At 42.1% G+C, this 17603-nt stretch overlaps 1 protein-coding gene across 1 annotated transcript in view; it reads left to right on the top strand.

The window, feature by feature from the left end:
• The window catches only part of LAMA3 (laminin subunit alpha 3), a 146154-nt gene that overhangs the window by 83696 nt on the left and 44855 nt on the right, over nucleotides 1-17603 (top strand). Inside the window, exons 37-44 of the mRNA XM_066623036.1 lie at nucleotides 1067-1207; nucleotides 1904-2068; nucleotides 2878-2979; nucleotides 4026-4109; nucleotides 6744-6974; nucleotides 12931-13044; nucleotides 14652-14761; nucleotides 16231-16311. Coding sequence (XP_066479133.1) covers nucleotides 1067-1207; nucleotides 1904-2068; nucleotides 2878-2979; nucleotides 4026-4109; nucleotides 6744-6974; nucleotides 12931-13044; nucleotides 14652-14761; nucleotides 16231-16311 — 1028 coding nt within the window. The remainder of the gene's footprint in view (nucleotides 1-1066; nucleotides 1208-1903; nucleotides 2069-2877; nucleotides 2980-4025; nucleotides 4110-6743; nucleotides 6975-12930; nucleotides 13045-14651; nucleotides 14762-16230; nucleotides 16312-17603) is intronic.

The following is a 17603-nucleotide window of genomic DNA, read 5'->3' as shown; positions in this document are numbered from 1 at the left end:
ACTCTCCCCCTGCTAAAAAAAAAAAGGAGCACCCACTTGAAAAAGTGTCTCTTACCCAATTAGCAAGGGTAGCTCAAAAGACGCACTTCCAGGTTTCCCAGCATGGCTATATTCTGCATTCAGCCCCAAGAGGTGCTCAAAATAGCTCAAAAGGCGCACTTCCAGGTTTCCCAGCATGGCTATATTCTGCATTCAGCCCCTAGAGGTGCTGAATGTAATGCAGTGGAATGGAATGGAATTATTCCATTACATTCAGAACCTCTAGTGGCTAAATTATACACACACACAAATACAGATGTTGGGAGATGTGGAATGTAAGTATAAATTAAAGTTAATGTTTTTGTTAAACTCATACAGAGCAAAAACTGAGACAAAAAGAAGTTTGTGATTTGTGTCATAGGTTCCTTGATGCTTTTTCAAAATCCATTCCCCTCCCTTCCTTTGCAAGTCGCTTGGGCCCTCTGCTCCCTTCCTCCTTCCACCCCCACCCACTTATTGTATTCAGTCCAACTCTCAGTACATCATTTCTCCTTGTATTTATTACTTATTTTCTGGCCGTCAACACTGTGTAAGATACACAATGCAGGCCTCGTGCCGAAATGTTTGAAGACCACTGCTCTAGCCCACTCCTCTTCTCCACTCTTCTACTCCATCTCCCTCTTCTTTTTCCAACTCAGAGTGCAAGGAGGAAGAGAAGTAGTGGAGGTGAACAAATGGAAAGAAGTAGGCACACCCTGCCAATCTGCTGTCTGAAGTGACCGCCCCTTGGATGAGCCAGCCCTGTCTGGAGGGGTCCTAATTTAAAGAGACCTGTGCATTTCTAAATACCTATAAGAGATTGTCTGTGCACTGAAGGGATAAAAGTGTTAATGTGGCTTTGGACTGAAACTGTCCTTTCAGAAGGAGATAATTTCACTTGCACGTGTGCTGCTGTGCACTGGGAAGCAAGGCTGAGAACAATATTCTCTATTATTCTGTGTGTGTGTTTTACAGCTGTTGTCATGTGTATATTACTGCCGGAGCTTTATGTGGAAACATTTAATGACTTATTGCAACTGACTTATAGGAGAACGTTGAAGGTATACAATGCGACTTGTGCCGTTCTGGATCGTTTTATTTGGACCCTGCTAATCTGAAAGGTTGCACCACTTGCTTTTGTTTCAGAGCAACCAATAATTGCCGCAGTACAAATAAACGTAGAGTTAAGGTACGTTTTCAACACTTTATTGTTTTTGTCACTGTAAGGGCTCAGATTTGGAAAGCTTTTAATTTGAAGAGGAAGGCTTAAAAAAACCTTCTTAAATAAAGAAAGCAAATTAACTAGACCAGCATTTCTCAACCAGTGGTATTTGAGGTGGTTCTGGTACACACAGGACCTGCCATGTCATGAGACCAGCAATGCAACACAACAAGCAACAGTAAGAGGCCCAGCTCAGTAGGCAGAGCTCCAGCATGCACTTTTTACACGCTCCAAAAAGCCCTTCAGTCCGCCCTCAGCTTCATACTAGTGTTTGTCACATTGCATCTGGCCTCCCGATCCAATAGCCAATTACTTCCTGTGGTACTTCCAATAGGTAGACCATGCAAAGTGATACAGCGGGAGGCAAATGTTGAGAAACACTGAACTAGACAGCAGGAGAATCATGATGAGATCTTGCTTTGAAAGAAACAATTAAAAGCATTCTGTGTGTGTGTGTGTGTGTGTGTGTGTGTGTGTGTGTGTGTGTGTGTGTGTGTGTGTGTGAGAGAGAGAGAGAGAGAGAGAGAGAGATTAGAGCCGAGGTGGTTGGTAAAAAGTTTCTATCACAAACTCTTGCATCCTTGAGAATGAGCTCTTGCCCTGTGAGAAAAGCCCTGTTTGGTGCAGAAATGTTTCTGTGCATCTCATCTGTTTTGCCATTAGTTTGTCGATATGAGGAACTGGCACCTGAAAGCTGTGGGTAACAGCATGGATATCCCTACAACTTTCAATCCAGGCAGCAACAGTGTCGTTGCTGATGTTCAAGAGTTGCCTTCTTCTGTGCATAATTTGTACTGGGTGGCACCACAATCTTACTTGGGAGAAAAGGTAACTGACACCTAAAGCAGTTTCTTTATTGATGGGGTGGTGGCAGGGTGCGGCCCATGTTTATTGCTGAAGATCTATATTGATATCTTTCTTGTTGTTTGAGATGTTTATTTTCCAAGCCTTCTTTTTCTGATTCTCTCTCTCCCAGCAATTTGGGGTTACCTTTCTTGTTTTCTGCTGTTTCTCTTTTTCTTTCTCCATACTGTATCTTCTCTTGTCTGTCTTTTCCTCTTCTTAATCTAGCTCAGGAGTCTCCAGACCTTGGCCCAGGGACCAGATGCGGCCCACAGTGAGACTCTATCCAGCCCATGGCCGGCCTCTGATCTCCTGAGAGCCTCTGCCACAGTTGACTAAACACAACCAGAGTTGTGCTTGTGGGGTGGGGAAATGGGGATCCATTTAAGTGTGTGCTTTATTTCTTCAGCTGTGTTCGTGCTTGGAGAAGTCCTGGACATTTGAGCCCATTCATTCATCTAAGTTCCATCTCTAATGTATTTATTTAAATTTTATATTTAATTTTTTTCCCCCCGGCCCTCAACACTGTGCCAGATATTTGATGCGGCCCTTCGGCAGAAAAGTTTAGAGACCCCTGATCTAGCTCATAGATGTAATAACTTTCTCACAGTTAACAGCTCCTTGATTGGGCCCTCAAGCCCTTTTCTTGTTCCCTCCATTGCTGCACCTCCATAGAACTTGTGCTGGGAGTGTCATGGCAAGACCCAGAACACTAAGATGTTTGTGATGTTATACTTAGAAATGATGATTTAAGCTCTTATCATTCTCGTAATCACTTTAAATGCGTTGTTCAGCTTTCTTCATATGGTGGATACCTGAGTTATCAAGTGAAATCCTTTGGCTTACCTAGTGAAGGCATGACTCTACTGGAAAAAAGACCTGATGTGCAGCTATCTGTAAGTAACATTTTGCATATAGGAAACCGCTTTCTCTACATGCAGATACTTCTGGGAAAAATGGAACAAGCCCTTACGATAGCAAGGGCACAATCCAAACTGTGCTTTGGGCCAGCGCAAGTCCCTTGTGCCAGCTCAGGAGGGTCGCAAACATGCCATAAAGCACCTTTGTGCCTCCTCAGGAGTTGGTTGGGCTGATGCAGGGGTGCGCGCCAGCCCGCAGAGGCTGAATCCAGCCTCCGCACAGACTTGGAGAGGGAGTCTTGTGTCGGCCAAACTCTGCAATGAGGAGGTAGAAGGGAGGCATTCTGGGGAGGGGGGAGGGAGGAGGGACGGGGATCCTGGGGTAGGTGGGTGGGGAGCAGGAGACGAGGCTGAGACCCGGCTGTTATGCCGGATCCCAACCCTGTTCCTGGAGCAGCGCGGAGCGGCTGCAAGCTGCTCCGCTCTCCTCAGACTTATGCCACCTCCAGAGATGGCGCAAATCCAAGGAGACCAATTGGGGCTGCAGTGGCTTACTCGGGGGTAAGAGGAAGAGTTTCCCCTTGCCTCCAGCTGAGTCACTGTGGGGCCCTATCTCACGCTGGACACAACGCAAGCCTCCTGACCTGCCTGTTCTAGCGCAAGATAGGATTGTGCTACACATCTGCTAAAATATGAGTTTTGCTCCTAGAACAGGGAAATCCCACACTCAGGTTAGGGAAACTTAGGTTTATCCTCCTACCTAGTTTTTGCAAGAGAATGATTAGGTGAATGTGTATGCAAGCCTGATCCTATGCTCTCCGTAGGTGCCATATTGATGTAAACAGAGTCATGGCGTTGTACAGTTTTCTAAAATAATGCAGAAATATTGTAGCTCAGAATTCATAATATCATCATGCTGTGTTTTGATGCTGATGCTATTTTTCGATGTTGCTGATGTTGATGTTTATTCAGATAATGCTACCATTTCAGCTGAAGTATTAAGAATTCAACATTGAGGAGCATTCTGATTCTCTGTATAAATGCTAGAACATTAAAATACGAATGTCAATGTGTTTACATAGGGACAGCAAATGAAAATAATCTATGTGGATCCTAACAATCCTTTGCCTGACAGACAATATTATGGATCAGTTCAGCTAGTTGAGGTAAGAACTGCAATAATTTAGTAGCTGACATTTCACTGACCAGTATTTTCTCTATTCAGTAGCACAACATTGGGCACAATCTGTAAAAATACTCTTGTGTTACATTCTTAGCATTTATTTGATATTGTAAACTCTGAATAAAAACATAGCTGAGAAAAAAAACCTGCAATAAGTATTAACCTTGTATGGGAATCTTATGGAAAAGGAATACTTTTGGATGTGTCAAGAAAGGAAATGATCTAGTTCCTTTGCCTTATGTTCAGTAAATAGCTGGTGATGTTTTCTTAATGGGCAATCTAGCCATGGGGTGAGGCCTGAGACCAGTCTTTGTGTATTGCAGAAAAAAAACAATAGTTTTACAGAGAAAGCTGTGGTTTATAGTAGCGGTTTGCTGGAGGTGAAGCATCCTTGGGGAACAGTTGCTCAGTATTTATTTAATCATTACATTTTTATCTTCTTCCTCTGAGGAACTCATCCTGGTTTACAAGGTTCCTTCCCAATCCCTCATTTTATCCCCCTAATAAACCTATATGATAGGTTAGGCTGAGAGACTAACTGATGCAAGGCTGCTGCTAAGTAAACTGCATAGTTGAGTAGGAATTTGAACTTTGATTGCCCCAATTCTTGTCCAACCCGCATTGCACTGCACTGTATGTAGGTAATTATCTTTGGGGTCTGCTGCCGGATGAGCAGCTCTACAAAACTTACTGGAAGCAAGTGGGTCCTAAAGCAGGCAACAAAAAATAGACAGATATTATGATAAGCCATAGATCATCCATTCTTTCTCGCTCATCCAGAGGCAAATAAACTATCCCCCGGAATTTTCATTGCATGGGGAAATAGAGAGCAAGTCTGTTGAAGAGTGAGCTTGTGAAAATGGCATCATTTTATATGGTGTCGCAGTATTTTCCAGAATTACTGCTTATAGCAGAACAGCAGCTTATTTGACTGCCTGAAAGTTAAAAGTCAAGCTGGGTTCTTGCCTGGTGCGTGCCTGGGCATGATGAGTAAAGATACCTTTAGTCTTATTCTGCCATCACTCACACACGTGCTTGCTGACGGTTTTAGGCCACTCCAAACAAATCACGTTTTTGATGTAGGAGATTTTCCCTGAGGCATTAGAAGTCAGGCTAAAACAAAGTCCATCAATAAGGGCTCGATCCCTCGCTTAACACCTTAGGCATGGCCTGTCAGTGCCCTTCAGGTTCTGGTGTCAGCATGAGTGTGTGGCACTTACAATACATAGTGAATGAGTCTTGGGCCTGTGTAAAATTATGCTGTTCTCCTGTGCCTGTTTTACATTTTGCTACCATAAAAGGTCTAGACTGTAAAACTGTCTTTTTCTAAAAATATTTCTGAATCCCTTTTTCCTTTCTCTAGTCCAGTGGTGCTCAAAGTGGTGACTTGCGACCCACCATAAGACGTAAAAGAAAGCCATTCCAACTTAGGGGGAGTGGCCTAGGAATGGGTGCCCCAGAGGCAGGGCACCATGGGAACCCAGGTGCTTGTCTCCCTACCAGGAGTGATCTTTAGACATCAGAGAAGGTCCGGGAGGCTCGCAGCATCCTCTGCAGGTCTCCCCCCAAGCTTCTTATCACTCTGATCTGCAGCTCAGAGTGCACTTCTGGTTTTTGCCCCAAGTCCCTGTGGCGCCATGATCACTACAGTGCCGCTTGGTCACATCCCACCATCCAGTCCCCACCCCTGCAAACATTTTCCAGTGTTTCTCAAACTCCCAAAGAATTTGACATCTGCTGCTCTAGTCTTAGCATAGACCAGTGGTTCTCAACCTCTCTGGGAGTTTGAGAACCAAGGTAAGTGCATGCCGGGGAGAGGCGAAGGCAGCGACATGGTTGGCAGGATTACTGCGCTGCTGGAGCCAAAAAAGGGTTTTTTGTGACTTCAGCCAGCACTAGCCTCCAGGGAGTGTGGGGTGCCCTGCTGATGTCTCTGCAGGCCTCCCCAAAGCTAAAAATAGTGACTAGAGCCCACTTTCAGTTTTGTGATTACAAGCTGGAAGTGGGTTACAGTCTCTCTGCTTCGGTACCACTATGAGACCTAAACTACATTACAATGGGCTGGTTTGCATCCAAGCAGCAGAGAAGTATTTATCTGGATAGAGCCCCTTCTCTTGCTTGCTCATTCACTAGTGTTCTCTGCAGCATTATAATACTTGCTGTTCCAGTTGATTGAAAAGTCCACCTTGGATACTAAAAATGTACAACAAAACCTTTTTAGTTTTAGCAGTAAGCAATTCTGACATAAGAAAAGAAGCTATTGCTTTGCACCTTGCAGAGCATCCCATTTGAGCAGAGCATCCCATCCCTGACCTTGCAGAGCATCCCATCCCTCTCTGTTCCTATTTCAGTTCATGGTCTATACAAGTTGGCTTCTGAGACTGATCCTCATTTACTCTACCTCTTCATTTTTTTTGCTTGTCTCTTGCTTGTATTGCCTGCTTTTTCTGTCTTAATCATTTCCCCCTCTACTGTCAGTGTCTAAACATACATTCTCTTTTCTTGCCTTCGCAGAAAGCAGTGCTGACTTTTTAATTGAATATCTATTTTTGTGCTGAGCAGATTGTTCATTAAACTTGCTCCACAGTCAAACTTTGATTGTATTTTTGATGTGCAGGGAAACTTCAGACATGCGAGCAGCAATAGCCTGGTATCTCGAGAAGAGATGATGATGGTTCTGTCTAGACTAGATGGATTACAAATCAGAGGCCTTTACTTCACAGAAACTCAGCGGTTAACCTTGGGTGAGGTTGGACTGGAAGAAGCCACTGAGACAGGAAATGGCAACATTGCTTATAATGTAGAGACATGCTCCTGCCCTCCTGAATATGTCGGTGATTCATGTCAGGTAGGAGATTTCCTTTGTCTGTGATCTGCATCATTCATGAGACATTGCTCATGATAACAGTACTGATTTAGCTTCAGCAATGAAAGCAAATAATTCATGTCAATTTACTTAAAAATTCAGTAGAGTTGCCTTTTTGAACATGTATTGCTGTTCAGTGGAATGTTTGACCTTCTATACCGTAGGCTGCAAGTGGAAGTTATAATTGGTTTATCTCGGTATCTATTTATGAAGTGACCAGAGGCAAAAGAGAGTCGGGTTCCTTTACCTTAATTTATATAGAGCTGTGGTTCTCAAACTGTGGGTTCAGGACCCACCAGTGGGTTACAACCCATTTTTTGGTGGTTCACGAAACTATCAGGGCAGATTAGGCTATGTGCATCAAGGGTTAGATAAGCTGCTACTTGCTGGGGGGGGGAGCACTGCTGCCCAATCACCACTATAGAACACTACTTGGCATTCAGAAATCGGACAGCAGCCTGTAGGGACTCTAAAAAGTTTGAGAACCACTGGTAGAGGAAGAAATCATGCACAAGTGAGCAAAACCACACCCACTGAATTTCCCCTTCTTCCACACAAGTATTAAACAGTCCAGGAACCTTGTCCTTTCAGTCACTCTCCTTATTTGGTATCATTCACTGATACTATCAGGACTGTTTTTCTAAGTAAATGTGTTTAAGGTTTAAACACAAGGTTTAAAAATGCAAGGATTGTCATTTTTCTTCTTGAGTTGCTGTCATACTACAGTACTTGCTGAATGTCATATTTGAAAATACTTTCAATAGTTGTTTTAAGCAACCTTCTCAGTCTGCTATATAAAAAATGGAACTGATTAGCATGCTGAGGCTTGTGTTAATATATGAATTAAAACCTTCCCATTCCTGTCCTGCTCACCACTCACAGCTTTTGTGTGGTTTTTGCTTTTGTTCCCTGGGCTGATGAAAATACGTAGCCCAAAGGAAGATATAGAAGCGCTCGCCTGAGTCACACACACCCTACATGTTTCCACAGAATTACTCAACCAGTGATTTAGAGCTCTAATCATCTAGTACTGTCTGACTGTGTTAGGCCAGGAAAAGGTGATGCCTGCCACACCTTAATTCAGATATACACTCCTTTGCAGGGATCACAAAGTGGTTCATTTAACCTCAGCAACTGCTAGGTGTTGCACAACCTGACTCATGTCTAAAGTTTAAAGGAGGAGCATATCGCAGCATACAGACTTGCTTATCTGAGGCAGAAGCTAAACAATCAGAGGTAGTGTAAGGAAAAGGGCTGCATGGTGAAAGAGCCTTGCAGGTGAGCAGCAAAGCTTTACGCTAAGCAAAATGACGGCCGGAATGCAAAGACCAAGCAACCTAGGCTGGCTAGTTTTGTGGATAGGCCTGAGGCATTGTTTGGTACATGCTACACAGCAGAGGATAGTGTTTCATCATCATCTTCAGGGCCAAGATCAACAGCAACAAAATCACTGGGATTTTAAACCAAGACAGGTAATGTATGTTCTCTTTCTCCCCACAACCCCAGTCCGCCCTCTCAATTTTTACATCCTAACGTTTAAATATTTTATGCAGTATTTGGAGTCTAAACACAGATGTTAATTTCCTTATCCACTGAGTTGTGTTGCTTCTTCCTACACCTGTTATAAAAGGTTGCTGTTATTATTTGATAGCAAGGGTCATGTTTAGGTCATTAGCTGAGCAATTCCTCAGTTGCACTGGTAAGAGTTCAGCAGATGGTTAGCCAGGATGTTTCTTTTTGTGTTGAAAATGGCAGGCTTTTTTTCCAAAGTCTAAGTTCACTTTTTGCCCTTGCTTTAAAATTTTGAATGCTAGAGTGGCAGTGTTAAAATGGATTAGGAGCAGATATTTTGCAGACTGCATGGCAAAATGGGAATCCTCTTTTCCTGCCCGGCATAGGTGAGTCTGCAAAGAGCAACTGCCTCTTTTACATTCTGTATGTTGCACCATATGACCATTTCAGCTCTAAAATGAGCTTAATCAGCTTAAATCAGTTTATTTCTATTAGTTTTTTCAAAGAGTTCCTTTTATTAGTCCCCAGTAACTCTAGTTTAATATGCTATTAACCTTTTAGTTTATTTGTTTTGCAATTATCCGTACCTTAATGCCTGCTCTTGCAACTACCCTGCAATTATAACCACTGGTGAATGCAGTTACAGTATTAGTTTTAAAAATTTCTACTACTGCCATTAATCTAGTATTATGTGCAGAGAGTTTTACAATCTTGACTGCGTTTGTCTTCACAGTAGTTCTGTGAGGTAGCTGATTATTATTCATATTTTTCAGATGGTGAACATGGTTTGCTAGATATTGGTTCAGATAAACATTGAGTCAACTGGGAGAGGTAGTATTTGAGGCAAAGTGTTCCAGATAGAATATAAGCACTGGGCCTTTCAGTTCACTGCCTACTGAGTTCAGGATAATGTATTTTTAAAATTTATTTTAAAAATGTACAGCCTGTTCTTCTCCTGAAACCTACTGTGACTTAAAATGTATGATTAAAAGCAATGCAGTTATTTTTTAACAGCAATTAATATTCAGACAAATCAGGGTGAGGCTAAGCTACATACAGTAGCATTTATAACACAGCAACACACACATGACAAAAAAGGCAAATATCCAGCTGACAGCAGGACATTGATAGCAAGTGAGCCTACTGCACTTCATGGAGCCAGGAGTTCAACAGGGCAACCTCCAATAAAGCACAGGAACTCACAATACAGGTTGAGTCTCATTATTTGTGAGGGTTCCATTCTCAGAACTCAGTGGATGACAAAAATCGTAATACAGCAAATCAATTTAATAAACAAAGTCCCTTTGCTCCAACAGTCTTTCTCCAGGCCCTTAGAAAGGATTATCTTTCTTTCATGTGTTCAGAGGGAAGGAAGGTGGTCACTTGGAAAGAGGATGTTTGATGGATTGTTTGCTGGCTGCCCTCTCTCTAACTATTGTAAAGGACTGTTTTCCTTTAATGTAAAGGGCCCTTCTCATCATGTTGAGATAAAAATCTCTATAACAGTAAGAAAAGCATTTTAAAGGGGTGCATTTTCCCCCTTCTCCATGTATCAGCACGTTCCTTCTCATTTGCAGTGGCCATTTGTGTTGAGTCACATCTGTATATAAAAAATCCATGTATAACAAGGTTGGACCTGTACTCTAAGAGTCCAATCCAGCTTTCCAACGCTGATGCAGCTATAATGCAGCTCCATGGTAAGGGAACATCTGTTCTTTTACCTTGAGGAGGCTTCCATGACTGCCCCCCACCTCAGGATGCAGCGCAGTGAGTGCATGCCCAATTGGCATGGCTGCATTAGTGCTGGAAAGTTGGATCGTCTTAAAGACTAGCACATTATTTTCATGTATGAAACATGATACAGCTCATTTTCATCATATGATCATGCAAAATCATAAATTATCTGTCACTATTAATGATCTGTCATTATTCTTTTATTTTCTGTGAGATCTTCTCGGACCAATCAAATTTAGAACTTTTTCAAATGTGCTAATTAGTCCCATCATTGGGTAGTTTTCATATTTTAATAGTAGCTCAAGGTCTGGTCTGGTAGAAATTCTCGTGAGAAAATAGATCATATTCATTTGCAAGACTAGTTTTTAATGTGATTTTTCTCGACTTTATTGAGTACAGTTCAACACAATGTTTTGAACCCAATTGTAAACTGGTACATGTAATGAAACCTGATGGCAGCTTCTGATAGACACGTGTGCTTCAGGAAGAACCGTTTGCACCAGAGACGTTGAGGGAAGAGTGCTTCCCCCTACTACTGTTCTCCCTCCCTCCTGGTTAGAGATACTTAGTTGGTGTCCAGGCAAACAATATTGAATATGAAATCTTAGAACAAAAGATGTGAGTTTGAAACTGGAACCTGAAATTATTTTGGTGGCATCTAAAATTATAATGCTGAAAACATTGTTTGTGGTCCAAAATATTTATTTGCAGCATCATGATTTTTGGAAATTGAAGGATCTGAAATTTTTGGTTGGATTCTGGGTTGCCTCTTGAAGGCAAAGATTCAATGTTTGTCATATTGCTCTAAATCAGCCATTTTCAAAGTGGAGACCAGTGCGCTCCAGCAAAGGCTTCCCTGGCATGAACAGTGCTTACCGTTCTGCTGGGGAGCCTCTACAAAACCCTTCCATGCGCCCCCGTCGTCACTCCGGCCAACTGTGTCTGGCTGGAAATCCTGGCACAAAGCCTGCTGGGGCATTGGAACCCAGAAGCTGCTAGCTGGTGTGAAGACTGGGGGTATGTGGAGGGTCATTGCAGAGGGTCCCTTGTGGAACAGTAAGCGCTGTTCATGTGGGGGAGGGCTTAGGCAGGGTGCTGGATTTGGCCTGCGGGCTGGAGTCTGGAGAGCCCTGCTCTAAATGATCAGTATAGAACAGCGGTGCCCAAACCCTGGCCCTGGGGCCACTTGCGGCCCTCAAGGGCTCCCAATCTGGCTCTCAGGGAGCCCCCAGTCTCCAATGAGCCTCTGGTCCTCCAGAGACTTGCTGGAACCCATGCTGGTCTGATGCAACTGCTCTCAGTGTGACGGCCAACTGTTTGACCTTTTGCGTGAGGTGTGGGATGAGGGCTCCCTCCACTGCTTGCTGTTTCACATCTGTGATGCAGCAGCGGCAGCAAAGGAAAGGCCAGCCTTGCTTTGTGCAAGGCCTTTTACAAGCCTTGAGCTATTCCAAGACCTTCATTCATTCATATATGTTCCATCTCTAATATATTCATTTCTGTAAACTTATTCAAATTTGAAATGTAAATTAATTCTTTTTTTTCCTGGCCCCCAACACAGTGTCAGAGAGATGATGTGGTCCTCCTGCCAAAACCTTTGGACACCCTGTATAGAACATGTTGCAGAAGAAACATAGGGGTGATCTAATTAAAGCTAAACTTCTTGAAATAGTTACAGGTCTTAAAAAAAGGCAATTATCCAAGAGTTGGCCACTGCCCTGACCATAGAATCTGTCTAAAAGCTAGGGTTGTGAACTTCTTTGGCTATGTATCCATAAAAGCCACAGTGTTGTCTCAACAGATATCTAATTGTACAGGCCATATCTTTGACAGCTCTTTTTTTCATATCCCCAAAATGCCTTCTCTTGACTTTGATTAAAAAGGAGAAAGCAGCTTTGCCTCTCAAATGCATCTACCCAATGAACATTCTTTTTGTGCTTTGAGTGTCTCTAGGACAAGCCTATGCATACAACTTTTACTCCGTATTAAAGAATGCCTTGCATTGCCTAAACACAGCTTCATATATCCCCAGGTCAGGAAACTGGATTGTGTTAATGCAGAGGTGACGTCACTGAAGTACTTTTAAAAATTAAACTATACAGTAATTCAGATGTTGGGAAAACATTAATTAAAACCAAGCCCTGCAAAAATCTGTCAGTTTAAAAAAAGAAAAGAAAGAAATACCAAACCCTTAACTGTATATTAACTCCTTTAATCCCCAGCCATAGAAAAAGTTATCTTCAAAACATTGTGCATATCATATGAAATATGTCTTTCCTTACCATCCCTCTAGGGTTCAAATTGCGAGCATCCTTCTTGACATATTTCAGAGAACTGATATAGCTATTTTTCAAATTGCAGGCAGTTCATGAACTTTAAAAAAGAGCTGACTTTGTCAAAGTGTCTGGATTTATATTGTAATTCTCTCTGTGTCTCAGAGAGAACTGGTTCATTCAGTTGCTTTGTTTTTGATATAGTTGTGACCAGCTTCGAGCGTTTCTTTTCCAGAAAAGCAGGAAATAAGATTGTAAAATAAATAATACGGAACAACCTGTAACCATCTTGCCCATGTTTAGCAAGTTGATTTCTTTCACTTTAAAATGCCCCGGCATGTTTTTATATTTTATGTGATAAAGTTATCACTTTCTCAAACCATTATTTCACTCTACCTCCTCTCATTCATTTGTCATAGGAATGCAGTCCTGGATTCTATCGTGAGAATAAAGGCTCATCCACAGGACCATGTGTTCGTTGTCGTTGTAATGGACATTCAGATAGATGCCTGGATGGCTCTGGAACCTGTATTGTAAGTAAAAGTAACATTCTTGAAATGCACACCTATTCTTAATTACTAATGTGTGACATGCATAATATCTTTTTTTTCAGACATTCAATTCCTGATAGATCCCAGATTTTTAGTTCACTCCAGAGCTCTCCAGCCTATTGAGGGCTTCCTTATTAACTCCAGTGGGGATGGCAATTCTCTTTGTGGTTACAGATGTTTAGATACTCAGAGCGGCTCCTTTTTTGAAGGGAATGGAAGTTCTTGAGTGTGCAAGAGTGCCATATCACAGTGTATAATGGGCTGGAAAGCAGAGGGTTTGTCTTTCTGATAGCAGAGAGCCACAGCAAAAATAAATTACATCAGTGGTTCTCAAACTTTTAGCACCGGGACCCACTTTTTAGAATGAGAATCTGTCAGGACGTACTGGAAGTGATATCATGACCAGAAGTGACATCATCAAGCAGGAAAATTTTTAACAATTCTAGGCTGCAATCATACCCACACTTCCCAGGAATAAGTTTCATTTACTATCATTGTTAAAAGCATATACCATACATAGTAGCCTGTTAAAAGTACAGATGTGTAACATTTCTCCAAATGCAGTCACATGCCATGGTAGCATACCATCTAATATATTAAAAATACAATATTGAAATGAATGGGGACCCACCTGAAACAGTTTGAGAAACACTGGATTACATAAACTTGGCAATTTCCCCTTTGAGAGGACCTGCTTCATGTGAAGAAGGCCTTAAACTCAATCTCTAGCATCTCCTAGTAGAACAGAGAAAGTTTCTAGTCTGAAACCACAGAGAACTGCTGCTGGTCACACAAACCCTTTCACTGCTAGATTTGTTGCATACTTAATTCCTCACCCACTTATTTTACCATACTTCTTCAATATGACTATTTTTTGTGTGCCAGAGTTCTTTTGCATTATGCAATATTCCCCTTGCTTTTGTTTTGATAAGCGCTTTGGGTTAAATACAGGAGTTGTAAGCCAAATCAGCAGGTTTCAGGAGGTGTATGAATCATAAGGCATTTTGACTGGAGAAAAAAAAGACAGTTCATGACAAGCAAACACAAATGCAGGAAGAGGATTGTTTACATCATCCTGCAATGAGTATGAGATACATACTCACTTTTTCAGACTAATAATAATAATAATAATAATAATAATAATAATAACAACAGTATTTATATACCGCTTTTCAACTAAATGTTCACATTTAGACTAGCAGACTAGCTTCTGCCACATTAATAAATGTACAGACGGTGGTATACCTGGAGCCCAATCCTATTCCACCCTGCCCCCACCAATGCAGCGATGCCAAAATAGTTACTGCTGCAAGGGAACAGTTGTTTATCGAAAGTAGAAGATGTTGGGAGTTCTGTGGGAGTTCAGTTCTCCCACACTGCATGTAGCTGGTGCAATGTAATTGGTGCTCTCTTAGTCCTGAGAGACTAAGGATGTATTTATTTGTTCAGTCTTGCAATCATGTAAATGTGTGGAAGAAATGGAAGCCTTGGGGCAAGTCAGCTATAATTTTCTCTTCCTAATAATAATAAGGAACCTAAAAAATTGAGTTGCTAATAATTTTCTGGTTTGTATTTTTTTTATTATGAAGAACTGTCAGAATAATACTGCTGGAGAGAAGTGTGAACAATGTAAAGAAGGATACTTTAGAGATGCCAATGAAGGAACTTGCAAGATGTGTCACTGCCCATTTACGAACAGGTACTATATGTGGGTAGGAAGTGGTGTGTGTGTGTGTGTGTGTGTGTGTGTGTGTGTGTGTGTGTGTGTTGTGCTTGGCACAAGGGTGCCTAGATTTACACATCAAGCCACTGCTGTAATGAAAAGAGCTATGTTTGCTCAGCACTCTTCCCATTTTAATACTTCGTTTGGGATTTTTGGCTGTATTTTTGTTAATAATAATTATGATAATGATGGCACTTTATGCAGAGTAAAAAAGATGCTTCCCTGCCCCAAGGGGCTTGCAGTGTAGAAACTGACATAAGGGAGACAGAGAGAGCATTAAACGGGGAAGCATAAGCTATTCTTTCAGTTTCATGTATTTAAGTTCAGTTATGGTACAGAATGGGAACTTAGGCATGGTGCCAAAGGCTTCTAGTTAAAGGTAGGTTTTCAAATAGTGAGAGAGCACCCTGCAGATATTTAGAGAGGCAGGTCCAGATAGCAAGAGACAGGGGCAGCAAGAGACAAAGGCTGGAGTTGTTGAAGGAAACAGGAGATCTTCAGAAGGTTGAGGGTGGTAGAGCTGAAAGAGTGAAGGTCACAGACAGGAGTGTAGAGATAGCAAGAGCTGAAATGTAGTGAGGAGTGAAGTCTTGAGAGGCTTTGAATGTAAGAACAAGAGGCTTGTGCTGGATTTTGGAGTGGACAGGAAACCACTGAAGGGATGTGATGGTGTCTGTGCAATGAGCAAGATAAATGACTTTGCCGTTGGAGTGTTGGGTGAAGTTAAGGCAGCTGAGATAAGCCAATAGAAAACCATCAGGGGTGAGGTTGCAGGACTCAAGGCCAGAGAGTACCACAGTGTGTTTGCTAAGGGGAAGAGGCCAGATTCTTGCAATACTGTGAAGTGGAAAAGACATGATCTGATGACAGTCTGAATATGGGAACAAAGTAGAGAGAGGGATTAAAGGTAAAACCAAGACTATGTGTCTTTTATACTCTGTGAGGTAGACAGTGACTTCAATAAATAAGGAGAGGTTATAAGAGGAGAAGGACTTGGGGGAAAAATAAGAAGTTCGGTCTTGGGTAAAAAACCAAGAGCTTTCTAACCCAGACACAGGGTTGGAAAGATTGCATCTGTCCACTCTTCATGAAACACCAGAAGTTAGTCAAAAGTATGTGTGAATGGAAGGCAAGAGCTTGGACGGCCCTGTCTGTGTGGGCAGAGCACACTGCAGAGTATGGTGGTGGTTCATCATTCCTTGGCATAATGAGAGTAAGGGAAGATTACATCTAGCCTGAATCTCTGAAAATGGACTTAACTAAAATGTGGTTTTTGAGAAGCAGAGATGTTCTGTAGCACTTAAAACTGAAGTAATTAGTGCCTAAGGGTATCAAATTGCACTTGCCGGGTACAGACATAGAAGTCAGGGAGAGTCTTAAAACTATTTCCCTGGTAGACAATATATCAGAACATTTGATGAAGAAAATTTTATTCCCCCTCATAGCTTTGCAACTGGCTGTGTAGAAAATAATGGAGAAATGCAGTGCTTCTGCAAAGAAGGCTATACAGGAGTACACTGTGAAAGGTAAGTTATTTATTTATTTATTTACTTACTTACTTAGGGCGCAATCCTAACCCACTTTCCAGCATTGACATAAGGGCGATGCAGCTCCAAGGTGAGGGAAGAATCATTCCCTTACTTTGAAGAGGCCTCCATGAGTGACACCCAACTGCACGATGCAGCGCATGTTCCATTGGCACCGCTGTGCCAGTGCTGGAAAGTGCATTAGGATAGGGGCCTTACTTACTTACTTACTAACTACAGTTATACCCCACCTTCCTCCCCGAAGGGACCCAAGGCAGTGTACAACAATAATTTAAAAGAATACCAAAAAAACCACAATTAAAAACATGATTAAAAACAAAGTAAAAACACATACACAACAAACATCTTAAAAACAGCAGTTGGACAATAAAAGTGTAAAAAAGCAACAGAGGGAGAGAGGCGGGTCTGTGGAGCTTTGCTCCACTGGATCCAAGGCATTCATGGAGGGCTCAGCGCCCTACACAAACGCCTTTACTTTACATGGTAAAGTGAGTAGCCCCATTGCAGGGCTACTTCCCTTACCCGGGAGAATAGGACGAAAGCCCCCTTCTCCTGAGGTGCCTCCCGTGGTTCTCGGTGCTGCCAAGGCTGGGTGCCCTGGGCAGCTCAGTATTGGGCTGCCTGTTGGTCACTGGGGCTTGGCGTGCGGAATCCGCTATGCCATTCTAGCGACTACATTGGCTACCCCATTTGTTTCTGAACCCAATTCAAGGTGTTGGTGATGACCTTTAAAGCCTTATAAGGAGTGGGATCAGGATACCTCAAGAACTGCCTTGCCCCATATTTTCCTGCACATCCCCTGTGGTCATCAGAGAAGGCCCTTCTTAGGATACCTCTGCCATCTGAAGCCAGAGAGATGTCAGCAAGGCAGAGGGCCTTCTTGATTGTGGCACCATGTCTCTGGAATCTGCTGCTGGAAGATCTGAAGGCAGCCTCTTCAGTATATGGTTTCCAGAGGGGTTTGAAGACCCATCTGTTTTGCCTGGCCTTTGGGGAGGGAGGTACTCCTTTTTTAACTTCTTAACTTTTATGCTGCTGTACACTATTGGACATTTTAATCTGCTCTTTTATTGTTATTTTAATTGTTTTAATGGTTTTTATGGTTTATTAATATTTCCTTCCGATGTTTTATCTCTGTGTGTTTGTACATTGCTTTGGGTTTTTAGAAAAGTAATATAGAAATCTAATAAATAAAAATAAAGATATTTCTTATGCATATAATAATGTGGTATGAATTTCTACAGGCACGCATTGAATTTTACCTTGAAGCT

The sequence above is a fragment of the Tiliqua scincoides genome, chromosome 4 (assembly GCF_035046505.1).
Source record: "Tiliqua scincoides isolate rTilSci1 chromosome 4, rTilSci1.hap2, whole genome shotgun sequence".
Taxonomy (NCBI): Eukaryota; Metazoa; Chordata; class Lepidosauria; order Squamata; family Scincidae; genus Tiliqua; species Tiliqua scincoides.
Note: the sequence above shows the minus strand (reverse complement) of the source record. Positions and strands in the feature narration are given on the sequence as shown.